Source organism: Mesoplodon mirus (assembly GCF_964341445.2).
Source record: "Mesoplodon mirus genome assembly, chromosome: 8".
Taxonomy (NCBI): domain Eukaryota; kingdom Metazoa; phylum Chordata; class Mammalia; order Artiodactyla; family Ziphiidae; genus Mesoplodon; species Mesoplodon mirus.
This window is the reverse complement of record NC_138984.1, coordinates 35,583,794-35,611,462: the sequence shown is the minus strand read 5'-3', so window position 1 is coordinate 35,611,462 and position 27,669 is coordinate 35,583,794. Positions and strand designations below refer to the sequence as shown.

General features: G+C 44.0%; 1 protein-coding gene across 3 annotated transcripts in view; it reads left to right on the top strand.

Moving 5' to 3' along the window:
* Positions 1-26,565, top strand: part of AOX1 (aldehyde oxidase 1) — an 83,918-nt gene extending 57,353 nt beyond the window's left edge. Inside the window, exons 26-34 of one of the 3 annotated variants that reach the window (XM_082630126.1) lie at positions 10,327-10,422; positions 12,294-12,422; positions 13,129-13,203; positions 14,623-14,675; positions 15,896-16,010; positions 19,993-20,058; positions 21,764-21,952; positions 22,794-22,961; positions 23,921-26,565. In XM_082630126.1, coding sequence (XP_082486252.1) covers positions 10,327-10,422; positions 12,294-12,422; positions 13,129-13,203; positions 14,623-14,675; positions 15,896-16,010; positions 19,993-20,058; positions 21,764-21,952; positions 22,794-22,961; positions 23,921-23,971 — 942 coding nt within the window. In that variant the 3' untranslated portion in view covers positions 23,972-26,565. The remainder of the gene's footprint in view (positions 1-10,326; positions 10,423-12,293; positions 12,423-13,128; positions 13,204-14,622; positions 14,676-15,895; positions 16,011-19,992; positions 20,059-21,763; positions 21,953-22,793; positions 22,962-23,920) is intronic. The other 2 variants (XM_082630125.1, XM_082630124.1) reach the window with 2 other exon arrangements.
* The last annotated feature ends 1,104 nt before the right edge of the window (positions 26,566-27,669 follow it).

Here is a 27,669-nt window from a genome sequence, read left to right as displayed (position 1 = left end):
GCAGAAAACAATTTCCATTGTATATGAATCTTCTGGAAATTTGGGGGCGTTAGGCTGTGGGTAGACATGGCAGGCTGTCTGTATTCAATGGTTGCCATTACTTAATACCTGGCCTCCACAGGAAACTAGGTCTGTCCCATTTCTCTCATCAGAAATTTCTCAAAAAGTAGATAAAAATTAACGATAATTACTGAGCACCTACTATGTTGTAAGCTCTTTTAGATTTCATCTCATTCAGCCCTCAGGGCAACCTATAAGATTTGTAACCTTATGTTAATTATGAGAAACTGAGGCCCAGAGAGCTTAAATAACTTGTCCAGAGTCCCACAGCTGGTGAGAGGCGGGGCTGGTGCTAGAACTCAGGTCTCAGAGGCTCCAGAAGCTGTGCTTTGTCAGTTACATCAAGCTGCTTCCCCATAGCACCTTCTGGAGGGAACTGAGGTGGGATTCAGCTCAGCTGGGAAGAAACTAGACAACAGCCAGCAGCACAAATTCATTCTCAAAGGCTCCTGAGACGCTCTCCCCACCACCACCATCCCCTCCCATCCTTCCCTGGAAACCAGCTTCTGTGCTTAAAACATTTGCTTAAGGCTGAATTGCAGAGTTGAATTGAGGAGTTTGAGATCAGTCAGGCTGCTTCCTGGAAGCCACACGCTGAAAGCCTCTGTTCTGAAGCAAACCAGATAGAGGGGGAACTAGAGCACCTTCTGTGTCTACGGCCCTAGGCTGGGTGATTTGCAATTTCCCACTTGATTTAAGCCCCATCTCCCCTCTGTTGGCTGGTGTGATTCTGTTTCATAGAAGGGGGAGCTGAAGCCCACAGAGGTCCGCTCTCCTACAGAAGGACATCCAGCTAGTGAGTGGTAGAAAAAGGACTTGACTTCAGGACTGTGCTCCCAACAGCTGAGGGTGTCAGACATGCCTCACCTGCATTACATTTAATTCCTAGACAGAGCACTGAAGTGCACACAGTATCTAATGAATCTCTGTATTCCCAGTGCCTTCATACGGTGCCTGGCACAGAAGAGGAACTCAACTGTTTGAATGGCTGTGACATTTTGGGAATCTGTTGGGTCAAAGCTCATGTCTCACCAACACCAGCAGTCATTGCTTGAGGACTTAAATTTCACAGACTAAGTTCCAGGTTTATATTGGAGACCTATCTGTTCCCACGTGCCAGTTGTGCTGATTTCGTAGATGCAGGTTTTTTTTTTTTTTTGCGGTACACGGGCCTCTCACTGTTGTGGCCTCTCCCGTTGCGGAGCACAGGCTCCGGATGCGCAGGCTCAGCGGCCATGGCTCACGGGCCCAGCCGCTCCGTGGCATGTGGGATCCTCCCGGACCGGGGCACGAACCCGTGTCCCCTGCATCAGCAGGCGGACTCTCAACCACTGCTCCACCAGGGAAGCCCGTAGATGCAGCTTTGCAGAATTATCTTTTGTGGCGCTAACAATGGGCCATCCGGTGGTGCCACTTAACTGAACCAAATTTGACATTTTAAGTGGCCCAAGAAGACTGCAACAGCACATGGGACAAGTTACTCAGCAGTCTCGGACAGAAATGCTGCCCTGGACACACAGGCAGAGCGCTGCTGCCAGCGGGGTCACACATGAAGGAAATGCACAATCCACTGTACTTGTAGTTCAGTCACATGTGCCAGCTACACATTTCACCCACAAGCAACTTCTGAATTGCTGGCAGAGCCAAGGAGGCCAAATATAGTGTCTACAAGCTTAAGGATCAGATTAAATGGCTATGCTGTTGCCAATTCATTTATCAAACTTTTATTGAGTACTTACTGCTCATGAGGTAGTATGTTGCTTTGCAAAGGATGCCTTAGGACACAGACTTTCCTTTCAGGGGGCTTACATTCCAGCAGACTACAAAGAGGTGCCGTAGAAGGAGCCCAGGAGCAGCCGCTGCAGCTGGCATCCCCTGCCTTCTGGTGCATAACCCCTGGGCAGCCCGCCCTGGGTGCTTTGTAGAGGATGTCACTCCTTATCTTTATTGTTTAGAGAATAAATGACCAGGAGCACAAGACAGCGTTTCCAGGACTGATATGTCAACAGACAGTAAAACATGCTCTGCTGGATCTCCCCAAGGCACTTGGATATGATTATTATGGCAACGATGCCTCTCCTAAGGTTCTAAGATTCTCCCTTGGGCTGTGAGTGTATGTGCCTTTGTCCTCAGAGAAAGTGCTCCTATGTCACCATTTTCTCAATACATCCCTAGTTTATACCAGCTGACCAGGTAAATAGAGTGCATTTTCACTGTCAAAGTGCCTGATTTGGAATGCTAGAGCCTTCTGCTTGTCATTTGCTAGAGTAGTGTGAACCTTTGGATGCCAGTAAAGAGACAGCTCTTCAAGTGTGGCCCATGGCCCACAGATGGCTATAAAGGTCCTTCTGGTGGGCAAAGAATCGACCTAGGAATGCACTCCTTTCCTTGGGCATATCTGGTGATTGACATGCAGTTCCTTTGACTTTCACTTCTTTTTTTTTTTTTTTTTTTTTTTTTTTTTTAACTTATTTTATTTTTTTGCTTTATAACAAATTTAATCAGTTATACATATACATATGTTTCCATATCCCCTCCCTTTTGCGTCTCCCTCCCACCCTCCCTATCCCACCCCTCCAGGCGGTCACAAAGTACCGAGCTGATCTCCCTGTGCTATGCGGCTGCTTCCCACTAGCTATCTACCTCACGTTTGGTAGTGTATATATGTCCATGCCGCTCTTTCACTTTGTCACAGCTTACCCTTCCCCCTCCCCATATCCTCAAGTCCATTCTCTAGTAGGTCTGTGTCTTTATTCCTGTCTTACCCCTATGTTCTTCATGACATTTTTTTTTCTTAAATTCCATATATATGTGTTAGCATACAGTATTTGTCTTTCTCTTTCTGACTTACTTCACTCTGTATGACAGACTCTAGGTCTATCCACCTCATTACAAATAGCTCAATTTCATTTCTTTTTATGGCTGAGTAATATTCCATTGTATATATGTGCCACATCTTCTTTATCCATTCATCCGATGATGGACACTTAGGTTGTTTCCATCTCCGGGCTATTGTAAATAGGGCTGCTATGAACATTTTGGTACATGTCTCTTTTTGAATTATGGTTTTCTCAGGGTATATGCCCAGTAGTGGGATTGCTGGGTCATATGGTAGTTCTATTTGTAGTTTTTTAAGGAACCTCCATACCGTTCTCCATAGCGGCTGTACCAATTCACATTCCCACCAGCAGTGCAAGAGTGTTCCCTTTTTTCCACACCCTCTCCAGCATTTATTGTTTCTAGATTTTTTGATGATGGCCATTCTGACTGGTGTGAGATGATATCTCATTGTAGTTTTGATTTGCATTTCTCTAATGAGTAAAGATGTTGAGCATCCTTTCATGTGTTTGTTGGCAGTCTGTATATCTTCTGTGGAGAAATGTCTATTTAGGTCTTCTGCCCATTTTTGGATTGGGTTGTTTGTTTTTTTGTTATTGAGCTGCATGAGCTGCTTATAAATTTTGGAGATTAATCCTTTGTCAGTTGCTTCATTTGCAAATATTTTCTCCCATTCTGAGGGTTGTCTTTTGGTCTTGTTTATGGTTTCCTTTGCTGTGCAAAAGCTTTTAAGTTTCATTAGGTCCCATGTGTTTATTTTTGTCTTTATTTCCATTTCTCTAGGAGGTGGGTCAAAAAGGATCTTGCTGTGATTTATGTCATAGAGTGTTCTGCCTATGTTTTCCTCTAAGAGTTTGATAGTGTCTGGCCTTACATTTAGGTCTTTAATCCATTTTGAGCTTATTTTTGTGTATGGTGTTAGGGAGTGATCTAATCTCATACTTTTACATGTCCCTAACCAGTTTTCCCAGCACCACTTATTGAAGAGACTGTCCTTTCTCCACTGTACATTCCTGCCTCCTTTATCAAAGATAAGGTGACCATATGTCCGTGGGTTTAACTCTGGGCTTTCTATCCTGTTCCATTGATCTATCTTTCTGTTTTTGTGCCAGTACCATACTGTCTTGATTACTGTAGCTTTGTAGTATAGTCTGAAGTCAGGGAGCCTGATTCCTCCAGCTCCATTTTTCGTTCTCAAGATTGCTTTGGCTATTCGGGGTCTTTTGTGTTTCCATACAAATTGTGAAATTTTTTGTTCTAGTTCTGTGAAAAATGCCAGTGGTAGTTTGATAGGGATTGCATTGAACCTGTAGATTGCTTTGGGTAGTAGAGTCATTTTCACAATGTTGATTCTTCCAATCCAAGAACATGGTACATCTCTCCATCTATTTGTATCATCTTTAATTTCTTTCATCAGTGTCTTATAATTTTCTGCATACAGGTCTTTTGTCTCCTTAGGTAGGTTTATTCCTAGATATTTTATTCTTTTTGTTGCAATGGTAAATGGGAGTGTTTCCTTGATTTCACTTTCAGATTTTTCATCATCAGTATATAGGAATGCCAGAGATTTCTGTGCATTAATTTTGTATCCTGCAACTTTACCAAATTCATTGATTAACTCTAGTAGTTTTCTGGTAGCATCTTTAGGATTCTCTATGTATAGTATCATGTCATCTGCAAACAGTGACAGCTTTACTTCTTCTTTTCCAATTTGGATTCCTTTTATTTCCTCTTCTTCTCTGATTGCTGTGGCTAAAACTTCCAAAACTAGGTTGAATAAGAGTGGTGAGAGTGGGCAACCTTGTCTTGTTCCTGATCTTAGTGGAAATGGTTTCAGTTTTTCACCATTGAGGACGATGCTGGCTGTGGGTTTGTCATATATGGCCTTTATTATGTTGAGGAAAGTTCCCTCTATGCCTACTTTCTGCAGGGTTTTTATCATAAATGGGTGTTGAATTTTGTCGAAAGCTTTCTCTGCATCTATTGAGATGATCATATGGTTTTTCTCCTTCAATTTGTTAATATGGTGTATCACGTTGATTGATTTGCATATATTGAAGAATCCTTGCATTCCTGGAATAAACCCCACTTGATCATGGTGTATGATCCTTTTAATGTGCTGTTGGATTCTGTTTGCTAGTATTTTGTTGAGGATTTTTGCATCTATGTTCATCAGTGATATTGGCCTGTAGTTTTCTTTCTTTGTGACATCCTTGCCTGGTTTTGGTATCAAGGTGATGGTGGCCTCGTAGAATGAGTTTGGGAGTGTTCCTCCCTCTGCTATATTTTGGAAGAGTTTCAGAAGGATAGGTGTTAGCTCTTCTCTAAATGCTTGATAGAATTCGCCTGTGAAGCCATCTGGTCCTGGGCTTTTGTTTGTTGGAAGATTTTTTATCACAGTTTCAATTTCAGTGCTTGTGATTGGTCTGTTCATATTTTCTATTTCTTCCTGATTCAGTCTCGGCAGGTTGTGCATTTCTAAGAATTTGTCCATTTCTTCCAGGTTGTCCATTTTATTGGCATAGAGTTGCTTATAGTAATCTCTCATGATCTTTTGTATTTCTGCAGTGTCAGTTGTTACTTCTCCTTTTTCATTTCTAATTCTATTGATTTGAGTCTTCTCCCTTTTTTTCTTGATGAGTCTGGCTAATGGTTTATCAATTTTGTTTATCTTCTCAAAGAACCAGCTTTTAGTTTTATTGATCTTTGCTATCGTTTCCTTCATTTCTTTTTCATTTATTTCTGATCTGATTTTTATGATTTCTTTCCTTCTGCTAACTTTGGGATGTTTTTGTTCTTCTTTCTCTAATTGCTTTAGGTGCAAGGTTAGGTTGTTTATTCGAGATGTTTCCTGTTTCTTAAGGTGGGATTGTATTGCTATAAACTTCCCTCTTAGAACTGCTTTTGCTGCATCCCATAGGTTTTGGGTCGTCGTGTCTCCATTGTCATTTGTTTCTAGGTATTTTTTAATTTCCTCTTTGATTTCTTCAGTGATCACTTCGTTATTAAGTAGTGTATTGTTTAGCCTCCATGTGTTTGTATTTTTTACAGCTCTTTTCCTGTAATTGATATCTAGTCTCATAGCATTGTGGTCGGAAAAGATACTTGATACAATTTCAATTTTCTTAAATTTACCAAGGCTTGATTTGTGACCCAAGATATGATCTATCCTGGAGAATGTTCCATGAGCACTTGAGAAAAATGTGTATTCTGTTGTTTTTGGATGGAATGTCCTATAAATATCAATTAAGTCCATCTTGTTTAATGTATCATTTAAAGCTTGTGTTTCCTTATTTATTTTCATTTTGGATGATCTGTCCATTGGTGAAAGTGGGGTGTTAAAGTCCCCTACTATGATTGTGTTACTGTCGATTTCTCCTTTTATGGCTGTTAGTATTTGCCTTATGTATTGAGGTGCTCCTATGTTGGGTGCATAAATATTTACAATTGTTATATCTTCTTCTTGGATCGATCCCTTGATCATTATGTAGTGTCCTTCTTTGTCTCTTCTAGTAGTCCTTATTTTAAAGTCTATTTTGTCTGATATGAGAATTGCTACTCCAGCTTTCTTTTGGTTTCCATTTGCATGGAATATCTTTTTCCATCCCCTTACTTTCAGTCTGTATGTGTCTCTAGGTCTGAAGTGGGTCTCTTGTAGACAGCATATAGATGGGTCTTGTTTTTGTATCCATTCAGCCACTCTGTGTCTTTTGGTGGGAGCATTTAGTCCATTTACATTTAAGGTAATTATCGATATGTATGTTCCTATTCCCATTTTCTTAATTGTTTTGGGTTCATTATTGTAGGTCTTTTACTTCTGTTGTGTTTCTTGCCTAGAGAAGTTCCTTTAGCATTTGTTGTAAAGCTGGTTTGGTGGTGCTGAACTCTCTCAGCTTTTGCTTGTCTGTAAACGTTTTAATTTCTCCATCAAATCTGAATGAGATCCTTGCTGGGTAGAGTAATCTTGGTTGCAGGTTTTTCTCCTTCATCACTTTAAGTATGTCCTGCCACTCCCTTCTGGCTTGTAGAGTTTCTGCTGAGAGATCAGCTGTTATCCTGATGGGGATTCCCTTGTGTGTTATTTGTTGTTTTTGCCTTGCTGCTTTTAATATGATTTCTTTGTGTTTAATTTTTGACAGTTTGATTAATATGTGTCTTGGCGTATTTCTCCTTGGATTTATTCTGTATGGGACTCTCTGTGCCTCCTGGACTTGATTAACTATTTCTTTTCCCATATTAGGGAAGTTTTCAACTATAATCTCTTCAAATATTTTCTCAGTCCCTTTCTTTTTCTCTTCTTCTTCTGGAACCCCTATAATTCGAATGTTGGTGCGTTTAATGTTGTCCCAGAGGTCTCTGAGACTGTCCTCTGTTCTTTTCATTCTTTTTTCTTTATTTTGCTCTGCAGCAGTTATTTCCACTATTTTATCTTCCACCTCACTTATCCGTTCTTCTGCCTCAGTTATTCTGCTATTGATCCCATCTAGAGTATTTTTTATTTCATGTATTGTGTTTTTAATCGATGCTTGATTCATCTTTAGTTCTTCTAGGTCCTTGTTAACTGTTTCTTGCATTTTGTCTATTCTATTTCCAAGATTTTGGATCTGGGAAATAGAATCTTGGATCATCTTTACCATCATTATTCTGAATTCTTTTTCAGGTAGACTGCCTATTACCTCTTCATTTGTTAGGTCTGGTGGGTTTTTATCTTGCTCCTTCTCCTGCTGTGTGTTTTTCTGTCTTCTCATTTTGCTTATGTTACTGTGTTTGGGGTCTCCTTTTTGCAGGCTGCAGGTTCGTAGTTCCTGTTGTTTTTGGTGTCTGTCCCCAGTGGCTAAGGTTGGTTTAGTGGGTTGTGTAGGCTTCCTGGTGGAGGGGACTAGTGCCTGTGTTCTGGTGGATGAGGCTGGATCTTGTCTTTCTGGTGGGCAGGTCCACGTCTGGTGGTGTGTTTTGGGGTGTCTGTGGACTTTTTATGATTTTAGGCCACCTCTCTGCTAATGGGTGGCGTTGTGTTCCTGTCTTGCTAGTTGTTTGGCTCAGGGTGTCCAGCACTGTAGCCTGCTGGTCGTTGAGTGAAGCTGGGTGCTGGTGTTGAGATGGAGATCTCTGGAAGATTTTCGCCGTTTGATATTATGTGGAGCTGGGAGGTCTCTTGTGGACCAGTGTCCTGAAGTTGGCTCTCCCACCTCAGAGGCACAGCACTGACTCCGGGCTCCTCAATTTGGGATGATGTGTTGTCTATTCATGTATTCCGCAGATGCAGGGTACATCAAGTTGATTGTGGAGCTTTAATCCGCTGCTTCTGAGGCTGCTGGGAGAGGTTTCCCTTTCTCTTCTTTGTTCTCACAGCTCCTGGGTCTCAGCTTTGGATTTAGCCCCGCCTCTGCGTGTAGGTCGCCGGAGGGCGTCTGTTCTTCGCTCAGATAGGACAGGGTTAAAGGAGCAGCCTCTTCGGGGACTCTGGCTCACTCAGGCCGGGCGGGAGGGAGGGGCACGGAGTGCGGGGCAAGCCTGCAGCGGCAGAGGTCGGCGTGACGTTGCACCAGCCCAAGGCGCGCCGTGCGTTCTCCCAGGGATGCCGCCCCTGGATCCCGGGACCCCGGCAGTGGCGGGCTGCACAGGCTCCCGGAAGGGCGGTGTGGGCAGTGACCTGCGCTCGCACACAGGCTTCTTGGCGGCGGCAGCAGCAGCCCCAGCGTCCCACGCCTGTCACTGGGCTCCGCGCTTTCAGTCGCGACTCGCGCCCGTCCGTGGAGCCCCTTTAAGCAGCGCTCTTAATCCCCTCTCCTAGCGCACCAGGAAACCAAGAGGGGAGAAAAAGTCTCTTGCCTCTTCGGCAGCTCCAGAGTTTTCACGGACTCCCTCCCGGCTAGCTGTGGCACATTAGCCCCCTTCAGGCTGAGTTCTCGCCGCCAGCCCCAGTCCTCTCCCTGCGCTCTGACCGAAGCCCGAGCCTCAGCTTCCAGCGCTGCGCTCCCCGGCGGGCGAGCAGACAAGCCTTTCGGGCTGGTGAGTGCCGCTCGGCACCGATCCTCTGTGTGCGGATCTCTCCGCTTTGCCCTACCCAGGTATGTGGGGAGTTTCTTGCCTTTTGGGAGGTCTGGGGTCTTCTGCCAGCGTTCAGTAGGTGTTCTGTAGGAGTTGTTCCACGTGTAGCTGTATTTCTGGTGTATCCGTGGGGAGGAAGGTGATCTCCGCGTCTTACTCTTCCGCCATCTTACCCGGAAGTCTTGACTTTCACTTCTGACCAGGGTTGTTTATAAGTAATCTAAGTGAGTAAAGCAAGGCTTAAAAATTTTAGCTTCATTAAATGGAAATTAGCTTGTCGCCAGAATTTTCTGAAGACCTGCCTTTACAAATCCTAGATTATTATGCCACTCTGCATAGAAGCTTAGATATTAAGAAACAGCCGATAGCTTTTAGTGACCCCTGGCTGGCCTAGACTACATCTAAGAGGCTGGCATTTCCCAATTGAGCAGCAGTAAAGGTGTGTGCCTTGCAGGCCACCTGAACCACAGTGGAAGCACTAGAAGCATTTTTCTCTAGGCCCATATGCTGTTAATATTGCTCGTATACTGGAGGCTCAAAGTGAAGGCGCCATTCACATTTTCTGCCATCTCCTGGGATATCTCAGTCTCCTGGCCCATCTCCATACCCCCTAGTTTAGCACAAGCAGACTTGGCAAGAAGGCACATTCCTATTGACTGTAAAACATGCTTAGCTTAGAGCCTGGGTGTTTCTGACCACAGCAGCCCTTTATTCTATGTTAGCTGTTTGGTTCCTTCTGTATTCCTGTGGGAGCTGTGCAGTTAGATAAGATTACTTCCAAGTTCTCTTCGAACTCTAAAGCCCTATAACTCTGGGCCAAGATGATTGAGGGTGGGCTTAGCTCATTTTGCAGCAAAAAAGTAATGTCTATCTGCCCCATCTTATTTGGATTTTTATTTTTGCTTCTCTATAACATACCTACAACTATGGGGATAAGTGTTCATGTAAACAAGTCTTCTTTCTTCCCCAAACTATCTATACTTAACTTTGCATTTAAAACTGACACCCTCTCCCCCAAAAAATCCAAATCCAGATTATTGTTCCACCCTGGGTAGGGGGGATCCTTGAAGGTACCAGTGCGCTCAGCTGATCTACTGAGGAAATAGTAGCATAAGCAGCCTAATCCTGCCCCAGACTCACAGCCATCCAGCGACAAGCTGGCCTCTTGTGGGACGATCATGAGGCAGCACCTGTCCCTGCCTCGCCCTGGCTCTGCTCACTGCTCTCAGGGTGATGGGGAAAGGGTCTGTGTTTATTTCAGCAGATGTGGAAAGGAGGGAGGGGATGCTTTACAGGGAAAAGGTTTTCTCATTGACAAGATATGTGATCATGCCAATCAAACAGATCGTGGCAACCGTTTTCATCTTTTTTGCTTAGGCTGCTGCCCTGGTTCACATTTATCTAGATGGGTCTGTGTTGGTGACTCATGGTGGAATTGAAATGGGGCAGGGGGTCCACACTAAAATGATTCAGGTAAGAATGCAGATAATTGGATTAAGTCGGATGTGTGCTTGTAGATGCTTGTATGAGAGAGAGACTTGGAGTGTACATTTTCTGTTCCAAAATAAAAAGGGTAGGAGACTTTAGCTTTGACTACTTCAACTGCTAAGCTATTCACAGAAACTGGGTAAACAAGCCAGTTTTGTAACTGACCCTCCTAAAAGAACGTGGTAGAATAGCCTCTGGTTGTCTCACTGCTAAAGAAGGTTGTATGGTCATTTGCTGCTTTCCTTTGGATATATTAACAAGTGTGTTGTCTGTTTTGAACCTTTGCTGGGCAATAAAAAGATTTAGAAATTCTGATGTATTGCATTATTTCTTGCCCTTTTTATAGTAAGGACTCTGAACAACTGATAGTATAAAACACATTTGATATTTCTAACCAAACTACCAGTTTTCTTTTCGCTCAATTATTTTAGAATAATTTTTAGCTACTGTTTCTATTTTGCTAATTATTGTAATATTATAGATTATAAAACAGTTGAAAGACAAACATTATTTTAGAAAACCCTGCACAATTCTACCACTTAGCAATAATCACTGTTTTGGGGTCTCTCTATTTTGACTTTTATTCTTTTTCAAAAAATCACTAGCATTCTGTTTATATAATTTTATATCCTGGATTTTGACCTATCCTTATATAGAGTGACCATTTCCTCCTGTCATTAAGAATTCTTTACAATCATGATTTTTAATGCTGCATGTATATGTCTGTATAATTTATTTAGCCATCCCCAATTGTTGAACACTTCAGTGAACATTTTTGTTCATAAACCTGTGATCAAACCAATGATTTTTTTAAAGTAAATTCCAGGAATGGAATTACTGGGTCACAGAATATATCTTAAGTCACTTGACACATGTTACCAAATTGTTTTCCAGAAAGTATCCATCACATTACACCACTATCCAACATTGTACGTTATGGATTGTTTTTAAAAAAATCTTAGATAATTTAATAGAGAAAAGTATCTCATTATTGCTTTAATTTGCACTTTTCTTATCATAGAGGTGCTGAATATATGTTTTATTTCATGTTATCACTCACTTGAGAATTGTGTGGTCATACCTGTCCCCCTTTCTGGGGTGAGACTTCCGTGTTTTCCTTATTGGGCCGCCAGAAACCTTTCTGTTCTAAGCCTATGCACTTTGTGTAGGCAGTCTTCTGAAAGCCAGTGATGGGGAGGGCTCTGTATGCTTTATGCCCCTGTCATAATTGTGGACAAACTCAACTAAGCCATACTGCTACCAGGAAAGAGAATGTGGAACCAGCTGAGATTAGTAGTATGATTTTGCCCCATCATTAAACACAAAGGAAGAACCTAGCGGCCAGCTAAGTCCTTATGTTGGCCAGTGGCACTGGCACCATGTACTTCTGGGATCTCCGGTTGGTGCAGCTGCTTTAACAAAGCCATTGTCCTTTCTCAGAAATGCTCTCTTCCTGGAGCATCTCCAGAAATGTGGATAAGGCATCTCCTCTCTGATGAAGTCAGATTTGCTAGAATTTTGCAGAGTACAGAGGTAGGAGAGGCCTTGAAGGTGTTGATTTCATGATGATGAAAACATGAAACATTTCTTCCTGCCTTGGCTTGGGGCCTGACTCACCTCCTCTTCCTGGTGCACAAAAGAAAGTCAAAGAATAAGAAAGTGTGCTCAGGGCTGGGGGGCCAGACTAGCTACAGGGTCTTAGACAAGAGGAACTTCTTGTGGCTGGAAGAATTCGTGGTCCTGCTGCTTGTTCCAGTTGGGCATGGGGGTGTTCCACACACATGCTACCATGTGCTAAGTGCACGGGTCTATGACTAACCAAAGAAAAGTGAAAGAAGATCTCTTCCAAAATCCAGGTGGCCAGTTGTGAATTAAGGATGCCATTGTCCAACATCCACCTTCGGGGGACAAGCACAGAAACCGTCCCTAATGCAAACATCTCTGGAGGTTCCGTGGTGGCCGATCTCAATGGGTTGGCAGTAAAGGTAAAAATCGTTGCAGTGGCACCCAAATCATGAACCCCGTCAAGGCTGGAGCTCAGAAGATGTTGCAAATCAACCCAGCTCTTGTCTCCTTCCCACACCCTCTTGGGGAAAACTGCTCCTTCCCCCAGTCGGGGGCTCAGTCAGTGTCCAGGACTGGCCACTCTCCCGAGCGGGAGATGCCACCTCCTTTCTCCCTCACTCCTGACAGCTCACTGGTCCCCAAGCCCTCTCAGTTCTACTCAGAAATGTCTCTTTCCAGTTCCAGGTTTCAGCACCACGGCTGCTTTGGTTCAAACTCGCGCCTCTTGTCAGGGCCATCGCAAGGCTCTGTCTGTCCACCGCAGTTTCATTGCCTTTCACTCTGGCTTTCTGCAGCCAGGGAAAGCTTTCCCACAAAATAAATCTGACCATGCTGAGCTTAAAAACAGTGACCGGTGGTTTATCAACAGTTTTTCTGTTAAGTCGTGACCGCTTAGCAGGGCTTACAAGGCCCCCATCCCAGGCGGTCTGTCTTTAAGACCAGCTCATGCTTCACCCCCAACCCCATGAGACCTTTCACACCACGTCTTACGGGGTTGGTGTCTTCCTTCTCCGTGTACCATGGGCCTCTTAAATAAGCCTATATAACAGCACATAATAGTGTGTTTTTGAAATTGTTGTTCGCATGACATTATGGTCATAATTTTAACTAAAAAATAATCCCTAGGACGCTTGTCAGACTCTTCTAAAACGCCTTGAACCCATCATCAACAAGAATCCTGGAGGCACTTGGAAGGACTGGGTGAGAATCACTGTTACTTTGTATTGTATGTTAGGAAAAAAAAGGAGAGAGGAGAGTGAGATGTGTGAATCAAATATCAGTAGAAAGGGCACATTAAAAGGTACTGCAGTTACATCATGATCACTAGAGGCCTTTGGCTCTCGGCCTGTGGAAATATTATCACAGCATGATGGAGGAACTCCTACATCTGGGACAATTCTTTATTAGAGAAAAGATGGTTCTTGTGTCCAGAACTCTTGTTTCAATCAAGAATTAATTAATGTTTCTTCCTAAGGAATCTAGGTATTTTCTAGATAATAGCAGTTCATCTATTTGTTCTTTTTTGGGGGCTCCCCTGTTCCTAAAATTGGAAGATAACACTAGAATCCTTTTATAAAGGTAAAAATCATATAAGCACTCTTTTAGACAGAGGAAACCAAGCCATTTGGGTATCTATTCAGCAAATAGTAGGCACTAAATGGAATGGAAATATTCAACTGCTTCCTTTCATCTACCTAAAATCTAATTGGATGAGAAGACACACATTCTAAAGTCAACTAGGAAACTTTTCAGAGTAACAGGTTCTAAAGTACCAGATGGTGTGGAATGGATACCCACTGAAGGCTGACAGTTCTAGGATGTCAAGTCATATTAAAGCACTGGTCTGGAGGAAATAACATTGGAGAGTCTTACTTAGAAATGGTTCCTGCTATTCCGTAGAGTTAGGATTCATTCTATAATTCATATTTATAGGAGCTCTCAATCCTTTCTGGGCATATTTATTTCTGCCCTTTGCCCAGTGCTTCCTGGGAGAGTCTGGTTGGAGAAAGATGGAGAGAGATGCAGTGCAAGGGAGTCGGTCCTCCACCATCAAAAAATGCTGCCATTCAGCCCACTTTCCTCTGTAATGGTTGCACTTCTCACATTTTTCTTTCTCAGACTTGGGGGCATCATTTTGTATCTTAGTCAACTGTGTACACTGCAGAGTCAGGAGAACCTTTGGTGTAAATGGTACAATTTAGTAAGATTGTACCCCGGTCCTAGGTCTGTTATGGATACATGATATTAAAATTAAATGTCTGACCACTCATTTTTTTCCTGAAATGTTCTGTGTTAATAGGCTAAGTCTTTCCAGGTGACTGAGTGAAATTCTTCATAAGCAGAACATGTGTTGCCCACAATGGTCCAATCTATAAGTGTAACATACCATGGGAGTCATTTATTATGATGATATGCATTGAACAAATGCTGTTCCTACAAGCAGTGAACCATAAATGCCTATAGAGATGGAAAACGCTGAAAGGAATAAATTAAACTTGGTCCTTCCTAGTTATTACTACTGATCACTTTATTTAACACAGAGTAAAATGAATATTGAAGTCTCGAGTGATTCTTACTTTAAACATCTTTATTGCATCACGTTGTATTCTTCTTTCCCAGGCACAGGCTGCTTTTAATGAAAGCATTAGTCTTTCAGCTACTGGATACTTCAGGTAAATAGTCCTTTCAATCGCATGCTATGGAAAATAGCAGCGGTATCTTGAGGGGAAGTTTCATTTCTGTTTGCCAGTTTGGCAAAAAATGATTTTGTACCTTGTGTTAACCCACTGTTATAAAGAACATTTAGGTGCTACTTAATCCAAATTTCCAGAAAGCCTGGGAAAAAATAGACACACAAATAAAATACAGCTGAATCGATGATTCAAATCATACTGGGAAGTACTGGAGGGTTCCCTGGGGGTTAGTGCTTGGGACCCACAACAGTGGTTGACCTTTTGTTGAAAACTCCGTGTGTCCCTTAAGTTAGGAAATGAAGGGAAAGGGATGCAAATTAAACCCATAATAAGATAAATACCATTTCACACCTTCTAGATTGGCAAAATATAAGAATTTGACAATACCTATGTGTTGTCAAGATGTGGCACAACTAGAACTCAGACACTTTGGAAAAGAATCTATCAATTTATCGAGTTATTTTAATGGAGAGTGGAAGCCATCAGAGAATAGAGTGACATAGAGAGTCATACCTGATTTTGTCTGTTTGTCACTTGTCATGGGTGTCCCAGGCTATCAGGAATAAGCCCCTCCAGACTGGGCAGAGCAGAGGAGAGAAGGGTAGAAAGTACTGGCAAGCTGCTGGCCTATGCTTCTCTTCCACCATGGCATTTGTTTGGTGTTCTTAAAGAATAGTTAGGAACAGAGCAGGCCATGGTGCCTGATGGAGCGACCAGAGTAGTGGCACAGAATGAGAGCCAAGGGGCCTGATCCCTCGCACAGAAGGCTGAATCCTAGAGCCAGCAAGACGGGTGAACAGGCAAGCGTGCACCTTTGAAGGAGTGTTTGGTGTAAAATCCAGGTAGAATCCCCCAAATCTGATGGCAATAGGATTACATGACCCAATATTAGCCAAAAGCAATAGGATGAATGTCCATACAGTCAGCAGTTAACTTCCAAGCATAAGGAGTCAGTGGTAGGGAGTGGTTTCATGTTTTTTCAGGCAAAGGAAGTTTAATAAGAAAGAAGTAAATATTTATTTATTCAGCAGACTTATTGCATGTATTATGTGCTACACATCATTGTACATGTGCACTCCTCTGGTTTGCTGTGCATACATATTGAGCACAGCTCTTAACGGGTCTGTTTAACCATTGTGGTCTGCAATTAGGGGACTTGATCACTTAACAACGCTCCTCAAGAATTCTGTTTCCTCCAGGGGTTATGAGTCGAACATGAACTGGGAGACAGGCGAAGGCCGTCCTTTTGAATACTTTGTTTATGGAGCTGCCTGTTCCGAGGTTGAGATAGACTGTCTGACAGGTGCTCATAAGGTCAGTACCAATTGGGAAGGTCTTCAAGTTGAACTCTAGATACATCTATTTTCCACGTATTCCATCTGTCTGAGCACCAGAGAGGCACCATGTAATCGGCCTAAGGATAATTTGTCTGTTTTACCAAGGAAAATAGAAGCTCAGCAATCGCCTCAGTATTTTATGTGGAAAACAACTGGCAGCCTCTCTTCTTTATTTCCCCTGCTCTTTCAAATGGAATCAGGAAAAAAAAATCACTTCAAGGAAGAAACACAGCCTACAGGGGGCTTCAAGGAAGAAGCAGCCTACAGGGGGCTTCCTCTTGCATGAAATGCCATCATATGGCATTCTTTTTTTTTTTTAAAGAAGGTGTTGGGTGTAGGAGTTTATTAATTAATTTATTTATTTTTGCTGTGTTGGGTCTTCGTTTCTGTGAGAGGGCTTTCTCTAGTTGTGGCAAGCGGGGGCCACTCTTCATCGCGGTTCACGGGCCTCTCACTATCCTGGTCTCTCTTGTTATGGAGCAGAGGCTCCAGACGTGCAGGCTCAGTAGTTGTGGCTCACAGGCTCAGTTGCTCCACGGCATGTGGGATCCTCCCAGACCAGGGCTCGAACCCGTGTCCCCTGCATTAGCAGGCAGATTCTCAACCCCTGCGCCACCAGGGAAGCCCCATATGGCGTTCTTGAAGGATTTCATAAGCATCCACAATCTGCTAACAAGCACCAAGGGCCAGCCCAGGGGAGCTAGTGGCCAGCTTTTGATATCTTTTGTCCAGCTAGGTCCTGCTTTTTAGATAGTTTAAGAGCATCCTTATGCTTTTAAGAAATGCTATGGGGCTTCCCTGGTAGCGCAGTGGTTGAGAGTCCGCCTGCCGATGCAGGGGACACGGGTTCATGCCCTGGTCCGGGAAGATCCCACATGCCGTGGAGCGGCTGGGCCCGTGAGCCATGGCCGCTGAGCCTGCGCATACGGAGCCTGTGCTCCGCAACGGGAGAGGCCACAACAGTGAGAGGCCTGCGTACCGCAAAAAAAAAAAGAAATGCTATGAGGAGATGCTCACACAGATTCTCACACACACACATACACACACACACACACACACTCCTGCTTCAAGGACTCAGAGTTTCTCCTCTTGTAGCTGGGCTTCTGAGGGTAAATGAAGCCCCTTTCCACTATCAATAACAATAAATGATCATCGATGGATTAAATGGGACTGTGATGCCCTCACAGCTGTCATGTGATAATCTGCCCAAAAGTTACCCAGAGGCAAGCTCTAGTTCTTGATATTTCCAAACATCCTTTGTGACTGCATCTTGGATTGTGATCAAATATAAGTTTTCATTTAATATGTCTCCAGCCTGTATGTTTTTAAACTGTAGTCAGCCTAATCTTTGAAATTATATATACCGTTATTGAACCTACACCTTTATTGAATCTGCCCATTCAAGTATCTAGCATGTCTGGATTCTGATTCAAACCAGATTACTTTGGGGGAAACTTGGACTGGGGCAAGACAGTGATCACTCTAAGCATGCTTTTCATGCTACAGTAGCTGTCCTGTGTTAGGGAGTTCAGTAGAAAGTTCTCTCATGCTGACTGATTTCTACGCCCCCCCCCCTCGAAGAAAATGTTGGTGAAGACTTAATCATTTGGGTTTCCTTGTGTCTTGCATGTGCCTTAGTCTTGTTAACATCTAAGAACAGGGAAATAATTAGCCTTGGTATGAAATGTTAAGGTGTGCTCTTATAATTTATTGAACAATCTTTTTTTATATAAATTTATTTATTTATTTTTGGCTGCGTTGGGTCTTTGTTGCTATGCACGGGCTTTCTGTAGTTGCAGCGAGTGGGGGCTACTCTTTCATTGCGGTGCACAGCCTTCTCATGGCAGAGACTTCTCTTGCTGCGGAGCCCGGGCTCTAGGCGCGCAGGCTTCAGTAGTTGTGGCATGAGGCCTCAGTAGTTGTGGCTCGCGGGCTCTAGAGCGCAGGCCCAGTAGTTATGGCGCACGGGCTTAGTTGCTCAGCGGCATATGAGATCTTCCTGGACCAGGGCTCAAACCCATGTCCTCTGCATTGGCAGGCGGATTCTTAACCACTGCGCCAGCAGGGAAGCCCAACTGAACAATCTTAAGAGATGCATGAAACAGCCTTATCAGATGTCTTCATAAAAGCTAGATCTGAGGCTCAGGTTAGGTATCCCCCCAAGGCAAAGGCTGTAATGTGACATCCCACTAAGGGACCTCCCTGTGGCCTGTTTTTCAGAAATTCTCCTCATATTGATGGAATTGCTTTAACAGACATTTATTAGCTGATACCATTTCTGAGGGCCAGGAACCTGGGAGTGGCTTATTGGGGTGATTCTGGCTTGGGTTTCCTCATGAGGTTACCGCCAAGCTGTCGGCCAGGGCTGCAGTCATCTCAAGGCTCAGTGGCAGCTGGAGAATCCAATTCCAAGCTGCATTGCATGGTTGTTGGCAGGAAGCTTCAATTTCTCACTGGCTGTTGGCCAGAGGGCTCCATTCCTCACCACTTGGACCTCTCCATAGGATGTTTCAGTGTCCTCAGGACGTGAAAGCTGGTTCCCCGCGAGGGATTGGTCCAAAGGAAAAGGAGAGAGAGAGAGTATGGGTGATTAGGATAGAACCCAAGACAGAAGCCACAGTCAGCCTAGTCTCGGAGTGCTGAACTATTACTCCTGCCATATCCTACTGATCACACAAGCCACCCCTGGTAGAGTGCGGGAGCGGGCTGCATGAGGACGTGAATACGGGGAGGTGGGGGCCATTGAGGGCCATCGTGGAGTCTGGCTGCCACAGCCTAGAACAGCCCTATCAAATGACAGTGCAGACAGCAGGAAGTCCACAGCCTTGAAAGCAAAACCTTCACTAACACTGCAGAATTGAGAGCACCCCTGCTCGCTTCCAGTTGAGGCCACTGGTCTCCTAGAAGAGGCCACCAGCCTTGCTAACTGGTGTGGAAAAGAAATTTACATTTCACTGTGTCTTTACACAGGAGGGGTGGGTGCCTGAAGTTTTATTATAGTAAAACATTCTAGATCACTATCTAATTTACTTAAGAAAAATGCTAGATGAAAGTCCCAGATCGAATAAGGAAATTCTTGGGTTTCCTTTGTTCCATTAATAATTATAAGTTGGGCTTCCCTGGTGGCGCAGTGGTTGAGAGTCCGCCTGCCGATGCAGGGGACACGGGTTCGTGCCCCGGTCCGGGAGGATCCCACATGCCGCGGAGCAGCTGGGCCTGCGCGTCTGGAGCCTGTGCTCCGCAACGGGAGAGGCCACAACAGTGAGAGGCCCGCGTACCGCAAAAAATATATATATATAATAATAATTATTATTATTATTATAAGTAGAATCTGTCATGACAAATACCATATGTCACAGAAAAGAAGGTACAGACCTGCTGAGGAGCAAAGGTGTCACCACCAGCCTGGCTGGGCCTGCTGTCCTTCTCCTCGTTTGTAGGTTATCAGAGAACGTTTGGTCACCAAAATGGTAACGTTAGATTTAATCTCTGCTCTGCTCTGAAAATGAAAAATGTTGCTGATGTACCCTAAGTTCTTGATTCAGTAACTATCACCCAGCCAGTTGGACTCTGAATGTGGGGTTGTGTGGTAGCCACAAAGTTTTACAACAAGGATCAAGAGGGCCATAGACATTTTCTCTTTTCTGTGGCATATGTTCTATTTGTTATAGTGGATTAAATGGAATATGTTACATCACTCAGCTGGAATCAAAGTCAAGTAAATATTTTTCTCTCCTATTTTTTCCAAGAAAAAAAAATCACTGATTAAGCTGGTTGAGTATTTATATAACTTTGAAAGTTCTACATAATAAACTTTGTTGCTTCTTTCTCCTGAAATATAATGTGGCCCAAAGATAGGTTCTTTTCCAATGCCATCCTGACAGGAACTGCTTCTTGACTTTGTCTCCCCAAGTTGTATTCATTAAACTAAACATTTTAACTTTTTTTTAAATTACTAGAACATCAGAACAGACATTGTCATGGATGTTGGCTGCAGTATAAATCCAGCCCTTGACATAGGCCAGGTATGTGGAAATGACTTTCCTGACTCCCTATTTGTAAAAGTCAAAACTTCTGGGGGATCTGCCAGGAACACATCCTGTTGGCTTATTCATCATCTTCTTATTCTATCCCTTTATTCAGAATCTTTCCATTCAGGACAGCCACAGAACTCAAATCTCTTAGTGTTTAAAAAAGGGAAGGGAACAAAGGTGTTTCAGGTAGTTTTTGAAGAAACATACAGTCTGTGACTGGGGAGCTTGAATGAGCAGGACTAAGCCTAGAGGTGAAAAGTGAGCCCCATACCTGTGGGCTGGAAGTAGAATGCAGTGCTTAGTGCTGAATCCTGGGGAGATGATGGGCTCTGGCTTCAGGGAGTTTAATGTTGGGTTGAGATAACAAACGTCAAATAGTTACAGCAGCAGCTGTTGATGGGTAGCCTATTTTGCCCACAGACATTTTAAAATTTATATTTGAAATAATTAACAAGATTGAAAAATCACAAGCTATTTTACATGAATTTTCAAATGGCTAGCACCTCTTGGAAACACAGAAACTTTGACAACACCGGAGCTACATTTCCACGAGGAAAAGTTGATTGGCTGCTTCTTTAGAGAGTCACATGCTCTCTGGAAGCGTCACTCACTTTCTTTACCTGCCTCAGCCCCAGTGGGCCATTCAGCTCCCTACTTGCAATGGAGCGTATAGTCTGAGGGACTCTCCAATTAGGACATTGACTGGAGAATGGGAAGAATGTATGGGTTGGAGAAGTCAAAGCACGCTTCCGGGAGGAAGTGGTGTGGACCAGGTAGTCAAAGAATGATCGGGAAGAGGTGTTCCGGGTGGGAGGAGAGTGGAGGAAATCAACCTAAAGAAAGAGCTAAGATTCTGCACACCTTGTGTTCATGGCTGGCAGTGAGGAGAGGCTGGTGGCAGCGCTCACCCATGTCCCAGGAGCAGGATGTGAGGCTGGAGGTAGGGAGCAGAAGAGGGCCGGGCTGGTGGAAGCCTCCAAAGACAGGCACCTCACTTAGCAGGGGGAGGGGAGTTGGCCCGGGGAGCAGTCTGGAGTGTTAGGAAGCTTCCTCTAACATCGGGGTAGAGAAGAACGTCTCTGCTAATAGATAGAAGTGAGGATGGAGATGGGTGGAGAAAATATGGACACAGGAAGGAAAGAAAGGAAGAAGAGACTCAGAAATCAGAAGTCTGTGTGGAAAGGTAATTTTGTCCACGTGCTGACATCTAAGAACCGGAGCATTTTAAAGCTGTAAAGGAAGCTAAGCAAGCACACGGTTCAAACCCTTCATGTTACAAGCGAGGAAACTGAGTCCAGAGATGTGAGGCCGGCAGGCTCGTGAGTGAGGAGCTGCTAAGGTTCCAGAGCCCCGAGAGCCTTTCCTGGGGTGCTGGGGTCTGTGGCCAACCAGCTGCCTTGTAGGCAGAAAAAGTCAGGGCATTTGGGCTACAGGCTCCGTGAGGGTTCTTCCAGAGCTGCAATTTTAATGCCAGGCTGAGATTCGAACTCAAGTCCTTTGAGTGAACTTAGCGCTTGCTAAGATGTTCAGACATGCTTCGAGGTGAACTTGTAAGTAAACATTTGGAGACGTACTCCAAGACATGCTGCAAACCCCCTTCAACTGCATTTTTAAAATTCAGACTAACAGCAAGAAGGTGAAATGTTACTGTTGACTGTCTTTTCTCATATATGGAAATTTTTTTTTTTTGCCTCAGATTGAAGGTGCATTTATTCAAGGCATGGGACTTTATACAATAGAGGAACTGAATTATTCTCCTCAGGGGGTCCTGTACACTCGGGGCCCAAACCAATATAAGATCCCTGCCATCTGTGACATCCCCATGGAGTTGCACGTTTCTTTGTTGCCTCCATCTCAAAACTCAAATACCCTGTATTCGTCTAAGGTAAGCTGTGCTCTATGAATAAATGCATGTTTATGTGATATCTGTGCCAGCAGGGAGGGGCTACATTCATCTCTTGGTTGGGGGTTTTGCCAGGATTGTAGGGGAAAAAAGCCCTATTAATCATTTTGTTTGTTTGTTTGGCTGCCATGCAGCTTACAGGATCTCAGTTCCCCAACCAGGGATTGAACCCGTGCCCCCCGCAGTGGAACACGGAGTACTAAACACTGGACCACCAGGGAATTCCCAAAACATTTTAATTTTAAAGTAATTTAACAACATTATACAATTTTTAAAAAATACTCCAAATCTGGGCTTCCCTGGTGGCTCAGTGGTTGAGAGTCCACCTGCCAATGCAGGGGACACGGGTTTGTGCCCAGGTCCGGGAAGATCCCACGTGCCGCAGAGTGGCTGGGCCTGTGAGCCATGGCCGCTGGGCCTGCGCATCCAGAGCCTGTGCTCCACAACAGGGGAGGCCACAACAGTGAGAGGCCCGCGTACCGCAAAAAAATAAAAAATAAAAAAATACTCCGAATCGTGGAGACTAACACAAACTACTATTACCATCAGGTTGTCTGATTTTTCATCTTAATGCCTATATCTGCTTTCTCCATTTGGGATCATTTCCTTAGGCTGGAATCCTAAGAATGGGAATACTGGGTTAAAATAGTGAATTAGCTTTTTAAAGGAAAAAGTTGTTCATATAATATTTAATATTTTATGTACCCATACATGCACATATGTACCTATAGATGCACATATACATAATACACATACATATGTATATATACATACAGAGAGAGAAAGAGAGAGTCATAATCTAGTTGACTTGTTTCCCTTCCAGGGTCTGGGAGAGTCTGGGGTATTCCTGGGGTGTTCGGTGTTTTTTGCCATCCAGGACGCGGTAAGTGCAGCACGACAGGAGAGAGGGCTGCTTGGACCGTTGAAGCTCAATAGTCCACTGACCCCAGAGAAGATTAGAATGGCCTGTGAAGACAAGTTCACAAAAATGGTATGTTCTGCTCATACAAGTCTGAATTGTTTTTTCCCTGTCCTTGTGGTTAAGTTTCATTAACCCACCATGGTGGTTTTCCACGGAGGAAGAGGTGACAGGGGTCCCGAAGACATCTGAGCAGGACAGCAGCCTGCCTGCAGTGGGGCTCAGTTCTGCACCACTAAACAAGAAAGGTTCATTCTTCATTTCTTCATTCATCAATCGTATATTCCTCCTTATTAGTTTTGTTCCCTTCCCAGGACACATTAGTCAGGGATAAAGTTCAGGAGCCGTGCCCTGAACCCAAGAATCCCAGGCCAAGAATCTGGGCCACCTCCGCAATCTCACTTCCTCGGAAGGAAGTTTAGAGGACAGACTAAACTTCCTTCCAAACCACTGGGAGTATGTGCCATTCCTCATTTGAACAACAGAGTAGGACGGGCCCTTTCCCAACCCCCAGCAGCAGGAATCCCTCCTGCAAGCCAACCCCACCTCCCGTCCCGCCCCCCTCCGGCTGAGCAAACATCTCAGCTCTCCTTGGGTGCTTCCAGTGGGATTTTTCATTGTAGGAGGAGGTCATGCCATTGACAGTGACTCCTCTGACCGTAAACAAGTTATTCCTTATACTGAGGGGAGAGCCCCGTCCTATACCTCTCTCATGAGGGCCCTTCATGGTACCCCTCATAGCTCTTCCTAAACCCCACGAATCGCCGCTTCACTCTGGAGAAGCACAGAGGCTGATTCCACCTTTCCTTTGTCCCTCTTCAAGCATGAGATGACTCTCATAGCTGTCCTGCCCCGCCTGACCCTTGGTCTTCTCCTGGATTCCTCCACGTTTCTCATACTGTCATGGCCAGACCTCTCATTGTCCTGGTCACCCTCTGGGTGATTTTTATCCTATTTTATAGTCTGCTATTTGTCACACGTCACAAACATTTTCCAAGTTGCAAACATCCAAACTTGTCCTTTTATTCCAGATTCCAAGAGATAAACCTGGATCCTATGTTCCTTGGAGTGTACCCATATGAATCAAATACAAACCTCTGGCGATGATGGGGTGGCTCTTCCAACAAAGCAATCTATCCAGTCTCAATGCTCTAGGATGATGGGTCTGAAAGACAAATTTTCACAGTTCAGAAATCATTTCACAGATTATTGCTTTTATAGGATGCTGATTTTAAATGTTCCATTTGGAATTTGATAGATATGCTTAAGCAATTTAGAAATCATATTTTAAATGGCATAAATGCTAACTGGTTTCCTCTAGAATGGTATTCTTTATTATTCTGTCCCTTAAATCCATCCAGCTGAATGGAATGGAAGATGATGGTTTGTATGTGATTCATAGTTGGCTTGTATTCACCAACAGAAATTATACTGTCTAGTGAAAGGCGGTTTTCTAAGTAATTTTATTAGTATGAACTGTAAACTTGTCATTTTCTCATTTGTCCCCATCTGCTATCACCCTCTTTTTCTTGTCAGAATGGATCTAGGCACTATGTCTAAAGAATCTGTAGGACCAAAGAAAAAACCAGATAAATTGAACTTAATCAAAACTAAAAAGTTTTGTGCTTCAAAAGACACTATGAGAAATTGAAAAGACACACCACAGGACAGGAGAAAGTATTGAAAATATTTGCAAATCATATGTCTGATAAAGATCTAGTGTGCAGAATATATTTTAAAACTCTTACAACTCAACAATAAAAAGATAAATGACCCAATTTTTAAATGGGCAAAGGAATTAAATAGACATTTCTCCAAAGACATCTAGGTGGCCAATAAGCCATGAAAAGATGCTCAAACTCATTAGTCATGAAGAAAATGCAAATGAAAACCACAATGAGATATCATTTCACACCCACTAGGACAGCTGTAATCAAAATGATGGACAATAGTAAGTGCTGGCAGGAATGTGAAGCAATTGGAACCCTTATCCATTGCTGGGGAGAATGAAAATGGTGCAGGTCATCTGGCAAACAGTTTGGCAGTTCCTCAGAAAGTTAAACATGTAGTTAGCATATGACCACTCTTACATGTATACTCAAGAGAATTGAAAACGTATGTTCACACAAAAACTTGTACAAAAAGGTTCATAGCATTATTTATGGGCTTCCTTGGTGGTGCAGTGGTTGGGAGTCCACCTGCCGATGCAGGGGACGCAGGTTCGTGCCCCGGTCCGGGAGGATCCCACGTGCCGTGGAGCAGCTGGGCCCATGAGCCATGGCCACTGAGCCTGCGCGTCCAGAGCCTGTGCTCCGCAACGGGAGAGGCCACAACAGTGAGAGGCCCGTGTACCGCAAAAAAACACAAAAAACAAAAAAACTTGTACACAAAGGTTCATAGCATTATTTATAATAGCCCAAACTGGAAACAGCCCAACTCTGTAAACTGATATATGTGGTATATCTATATAAGGGAATATTATTGAGCCATACAACGAATGAGATACTGATACACGCTACAACATGGATGGACCTTGAAAATATTATCTGAGTGAAAGTAGCCAGGCACAAAAGGCCACATATTAATAGTGTGATTCCATCTATGAAATGTCCAGAATAGGCAAATTCATAGAAACAGAAAGTAGATTAATGGTTGCCAGGCCCTGAGGGGAAAAGGGAATGGGACGGTGATGGCTAATGGGTGTGGGGTTTCTTTTCAGGCTGTTGACAATGTTTTGGAATTGGATAGTGATGATGGGTGAACAACCTGTGTATATACTAAAAACCACTGAATTATACGCATTTTAAAAGAGTGAATTTTATGGTATGTGAGAAACAGAAAACATGGAAGAGTGAGAAGTTGTGAGATTCATAAGAAATTTATCCCAATGGCCTTTAGTGACAGGAAACCTCAAAGTGGATTAAGCAGCAAGACAGAATCGCTGAAAACCTCCATGTCCATTAATGGCAGAGAGAAACATCGGCACTGATGTATAAAGGACTAGAGACTAGAGTATAATATCTTCTCCCTGTCACACTTTCAACTCTTGACTCTTGTCCCAGAGCCAGGTAAGATGGCAAAACTTCTTCAATGGCCTAGGACTAAAGACTAAGGTCATTCTTATTATGGTTACACATGGTTACATTAAAACCCTTTAAAGAGCAGACTTTCTCATTCATATCACAAATGATTATGGAGCACCTACTATGTGCCAGGCACTGTTCTAGTCACTTAGGACATAACAGTAAACCAGATCAACAAAGATCCCTGCCCTTGTGAAGATTATAATCTAGTCAGGGGAGACAGACAGAAAATAATAAATATAATTGAATTACAGAGTGTGATCGATGGAGCCGAGTGCTGAGGGAACAATGCAAGTAGAACAGGTTAAGGCGATGGAGAGTGAGGGAGGCCTGGGGCTGGTTGCAGCTGGTAGGTCTGGGGATGAGGATGGTGAGGGTCTGAGCCAAGAAGGTACCTGGAGGAAGAGCACGTCAGAGCATTTGGGGGCAGCGTGCCTGCCTCTCTGTGGACAGAAATGGCGCTTGTGAGCCTGGAACAGGCCTGGGGAGGGGCAGACAAGCAGAGCCTTGAGACCACTGGGAGGACGTGGGCTTTTAATCTGAGTGAAATGCAGAGCAGAGAAGTAACATGAACTGACGCATTTTAAAGTCTCACCCTGGATGCTGTGGTGACACAGATCAAAGGAGGGCACATTCTTAGGATCCTCACAACTTGGCTCCCCCAGGTTTTCTGTGTCTTCTGCTTTCTCCCCCTCTCTTTTCCTCCCTTTGCCAACCCCTCCTCCAGCCCACGTCTATAAATGCTGGGATCTCCCAGGGAGCCATGGGTCCTCATCTCTCATCTCACTCCCTCTCCCTGGCGGGTGCCTTCACTCCTGTGGCTTCTCTGCCTGCAGCCTGGGCTTCTCTCACTCCAAGTCCAGCTCTGGAAACCCAACTTCTCTGTCACTGCCACTTGGATGTCTCAAAGGCACCTCCATCTTAATGGGTCCCAAATAGATCTTCTTGTCAGTGCAGCCGTCCACAAGATGCTGAGCCAAAGCCAGGGGTTGGGGGGAAGGGGGGAGTGATCCGAGATGCTCCGTCCTCCAGGTGCACAAGTCCTGTTACTCCCACCTCAGAGAAGTGTCTTACCTCTGCCTCTCACCCTCTTTGTTCCCATGTTGTTCCAAACCATCATTATTTCTAACTTGACTATTGCGGTAGCCTCCTCATCTTTGCCCGTGTTCATTTTGCTTCCCTTCCAAACCATTCTCCAGATTAAAGCCAAAGTTACGTGTAGAAGTATGGACACACACACACACACACACACACACACACACAATATGATCATGTTACGATCTTGCCTCAAATCCTGCCATGGCTTCCTATTCATCCCACCAGAATACTGTTCCAAGTCCCTAAGGTGGCGTGTGTACCCTCAGTGATCTGGCTCCTGCCTACCTCTCCAGCATTATCTCACAACCCCCTCTCTTTTACCGTGAGCACTTCCCGTTCTGATTCTCACTTTGGAACCTTTGCCTGTGTCCTCTGCCTGGAAGACACTATCACTTCGACCTATCCTTTTGTCTGTCTGATACTATGTAGTGCTGCTCTCATTTTAAAATGCACACAAATAACTTGAGGATCTTGTTAAAATGCAATTAAGCAAGCCCAGAAGCAATAAGGTAAGTTGGAAGTGGCACATCCAAAATCAAACACAAGCAGGAATTGGAGGAACAAGCAAGCTGCAGGTAACCCAGACCCCGTTACCCACT